The sequence below is a fragment of the Amphimedon queenslandica genome, unplaced genomic scaffold, assembly GCF_000090795.2.
Source record: "Amphimedon queenslandica unplaced genomic scaffold, v1.1 AMPQUscaffold_13392, whole genome shotgun sequence".
NCBI classification, from domain to species: domain Eukaryota; kingdom Metazoa; phylum Porifera; class Demospongiae; order Haplosclerida; family Niphatidae; genus Amphimedon; species Amphimedon queenslandica.
Window position 1 is genome coordinate 211,153 of NW_003546372.1, and position 3,882 is coordinate 215,034.

Genomic DNA, 3,882 nt, shown 5'->3' on the forward strand with positions numbered 1-3,882 from the left:
AGATATAAGATTCTACCATTGAAAAGGAGAATTAAATTACATAGAACTAGTAATAATGGTAAGATAATGACTTTTTACTGCAATATTTCATGTCATCTCAAATAGCTATTAGTAGCAACTGGAGAAAAGTGTTATCTAAGCTCGACAATGATCAACTACTTTACTTTATTGTAATTTATATTAAAATAAAGGGCATGCTTTCATCAAATGCAAATTCAAGAATATTGCAAAGCATACATAAAATGCTAGTAAGGACTGAAGAAATTTGTGAAATGGATGTCTAATGTGATTTGTATATACAAATAATTTTATGAATCATAAACAATTAGCATGTAATATTTCATGTGGCCAGTTACAGGGGGATCATTTATAACATGTACTGTCAGATAACTGATTATCATCGCTATCTGTGTTTTATCCTTGAAATCATTTACATCAATGCCTTAATTGTAAGCTGATCATTGCAAAGAGCTGCTGTTTTCTACTTGGTAAAAGGTTTTCTATTTGAGCAGCATCAATTATTATAGGCCCAACTAATTTTTAGATTCATATGACCCAGATTGCATTACTTATGTTGAACATATGGTACTAAGAATTTTTTCTGATGCTTATTGACGTTCTTATACTATGCTATGTAGTCAATTTGGACATCAATTTATGAGTTATGGCTATTTTACAATATATATAGACCATTTAAAAATAATATCCTTTACTTTTTTAAATGCCTCCAAAATTACCTCAAATTTTTACTACATTTTAGAAATGCATATTGATGTCCTTATATGCTATGTATGCTATGTAAAAGTTTAAACTGATTCCGACATTAATTTTTGAAATTATGGGCATTTCAAAAAATCAACCAGAATCTGAAAAAATACCCTGTATGGTTTTTTCCAAAAAATGGCTCTGAAATTACCCCCAATTTTTATTACATTTTCTGATACATATTGATGTCTTTATGCTATGTTGGAAGTTTGAACTGTTTCTGACAATTAATTTTTGAACTATAAGCATTAAAAAACAAACCAATTTTTATAGCACATAATTACTTCCAAAAAGTGTCTCTAAAATCATCCCATTTTTCATTACATTTTTAAAAAATAATAATAATAGCAAAGCTAATTGTTGAAATATTGTAAAGTATTATAGACGATGATGAATGAAAAATTTAATATAAGAGAGGAAAAGAGAGAGTTTTAGGGGGGGGGGGGAGATACATCCATTGTTTTATTGCAGATAGGTAAAATGAGTTTAAATAAGTAGATGTGTTACAAGTGATCTGAGAAAAGTTATCATTATTATTAGATCAAAGGGAACAGCAGGAGGGAGCTTTACTTTGTAGAGGATGGAATGGGGTAAATGAAATTTTCCTTTATTTTAAACAACAGGACAATTTTAAATTTAAATTGCCAATGAGACAGGGAAGTAATGTGAGAGAGATTTAGGAGATGGTGGCATGGGATAGATTATGATTTGAAGGCTATTTTTAAGCCAAAATGCTGAACAGCCTCCAGTTGTGATGAGACTGAAGGAGAACGAGAATCCCAAATTGAGGAGGCATACTCCAAAATTGGCCAAACTAGTGTGACATATAAATGGAGAATAGTTTCAGTAGATGAATGCCTATAAAAGTTGCAATAAATTAGTTCGAGGACTTTCTAGCTTTTTTTGATACATTATATTGTTCTTATGCTTTGAGCTGTTTCTGACAAAATAATTTTTAAAGTTGTCACTGAGCATTTAAAAAACAAGGCAAATTTTGAAATAAGGAAAGGCTATGGTTGTTTTCCATTAATTGACTCCAAAACCATCCTAATACCACTTTTATTGCATTTTTGATTGATGTCCTTGTACTATGTAGAAAATTTGAGCTGTTTCTCACAAATAATTTTTGAGCTACTATTATCTGTGAGTACTAATTTTTACCTTTAATTCAAAGTACTAGCAAAACAATCAAATGGAAACTAGAAAAATAGAATTAGGATCAAGTAATGACAACTGACAAGTTGTTAATTACACATAATGCCATATGTCATGCACATGATCAATATTGAGAAATATTTATTTAGTTTTAGTTAATATCCTTTTTGCAAATCACGTATATAGACTGAAAAGGTGTAATAAAAATTTCGGAGCCATTTTTTGGAAAAAAATAAAAAATATAAATTAGGGCTATCTGTTAAGTATATATGAGTTAACCAACGTATCATGAAGTATAAACATTAAGAGACAAAGATTGAAATTGATATACACATAAGGAATGGATATAAGAAGACATGACAGCCATAACAGGTGTACTCTACTGTCTCCAATGTGCAATCGCACCAAAGTAATATTTTTGACACAATCATGTAATTAGAAATCACTGATACTTTTTACACAACAATCAATGCATCATTTATGTATATTAATGTAGATCTAATAAATTTAAATTTTTTGAAAAATAATGACTTTAAAAGCACTGGTAATTTAATACATAATTAGAACTACAATTACAAAAAGTAAGCATTGAATACAATAATATTTTCTCAATTTCCAGGCTAAAGCATAATTACTGTAGCCAAAGAATGTGTTAGGCCAATTGTCTTGGGTTAGATTAAAATAGATTCTAAATTTAGATCAAGATGAATTTTATTATTTTTAATGACTTACCGGACACCATATGAATAGAATAATAAACCAAGAGTAAGGAAATGATGAAACATCATATGAAGGGTCCTGTCTGTTTCTGTCACTAGCTAAGCTAGATTAACAATCTGACCAATGAAATGCTATTGCTAGAGTTCACGTGGACACTGAAGGCTATAATTAATTTTGTACAAAATTTGCTTGAGAATATTAGGGTCAAATCATGGAATAATTATCATTAACAGTTAAAGATATAAGTCTAGCGATGCAATATTTTAGGCTACAAGTATTATTTAAAGTTTTTTGTTTCCACGCCATTGAGCTATTGGGTTGTTGATTGGCCAACGAATAAATTCAGGAGAGTCCATATAACTCTTTATAGCAGGAAGAGCCTACGCATTGAAACAAATATTATAATATTCTTTTATTACTTGTAATGTGTACCTCAAAGCGATCCATATAAGCCTATTGTGATTTAAGGAAATTATAAACCAAAAATTACATGCTTTGCTACCTTAAGATTGTCAAGACCATCAAATAACTGAGGATGGAACTCCTTGTGTTGGTCAAACATTTCATAAAAATGAAAGTCGGGAAAAGTGATCTATATTGTATTGATTCATAAGTGTTATTACTTATTAGTATTAATAATATTCTACCTCATTTCCAGCAAACCAAGGTTTATCTCCCAAGTACTTGGACATTTCCTCAAGCTTAGCCCGAACAGTTTTTAAATATTCTTCTTTCATCGATTCCTAAAAATATTAATGAGTTCATGACCTTGACATGATTATATGCCATTCAATAGAGAACAAAATTAGCTAATATAGCTACATGCACTCTTGATATATTACAGCATAAGACATTTTAGGAAAAAATTACCATTTGTGAACTATAGCAAAGTCTAACAAATCCATTTCGGAAGTCCATAGCCTATTTTAGCATTATTAAATTAATTGACACAGAATTACAAAATATTGCATTACCACATTGAGAAGCATGTCAACTGTAGCCATATCAGCTTCTGTTTTACCATCTGTTCAAATATTACAGTCAAACAAATCCAATATTATAAACTCACAGAGATTAGCCTTGCGTCCAAGATAGGTTAAGATCTATGAGATTAAAAATTAATTGATAGACCATGCACATATATAGCAGGCTTTAATTACATAATACCATAATTATTGTAGTACAAAATTTTTATTTTAGACACATATTTCATTATTTATTATACCTACAAATAAACGACTC

General features: G+C 29.6%; 1 protein-coding gene across 1 annotated transcript in view; it reads right to left on the reverse strand.

The window, feature by feature from the left end:
- Positions 1-2,824: 2,824 nt before the first annotated feature.
- Positions 2,825-3,882, reverse strand: part of LOC100633766 (glutathione S-transferase Mu 3-like) — a 3,248-nt gene continuing 2,190 nt past the window's right edge. Inside the window, exons 5-11 of the mRNA XM_003386817.3 lie at positions 3,710-3,743; positions 3,615-3,664; positions 3,511-3,561; positions 3,288-3,383; positions 3,143-3,232; positions 3,073-3,093; positions 2,825-3,020 (exon numbers count right to left, since the gene is read on the reverse strand). Coding sequence (XP_003386865.1) covers positions 2,922-3,020; positions 3,073-3,093; positions 3,143-3,232; positions 3,288-3,383; positions 3,511-3,561; positions 3,615-3,664; positions 3,710-3,743 — 441 coding nt within the window. The 3' untranslated portion in view covers positions 2,825-2,921. The remainder of the gene's footprint in view (positions 3,021-3,072; positions 3,094-3,142; positions 3,233-3,287; positions 3,384-3,510; positions 3,562-3,614; positions 3,665-3,709; positions 3,744-3,882) is intronic.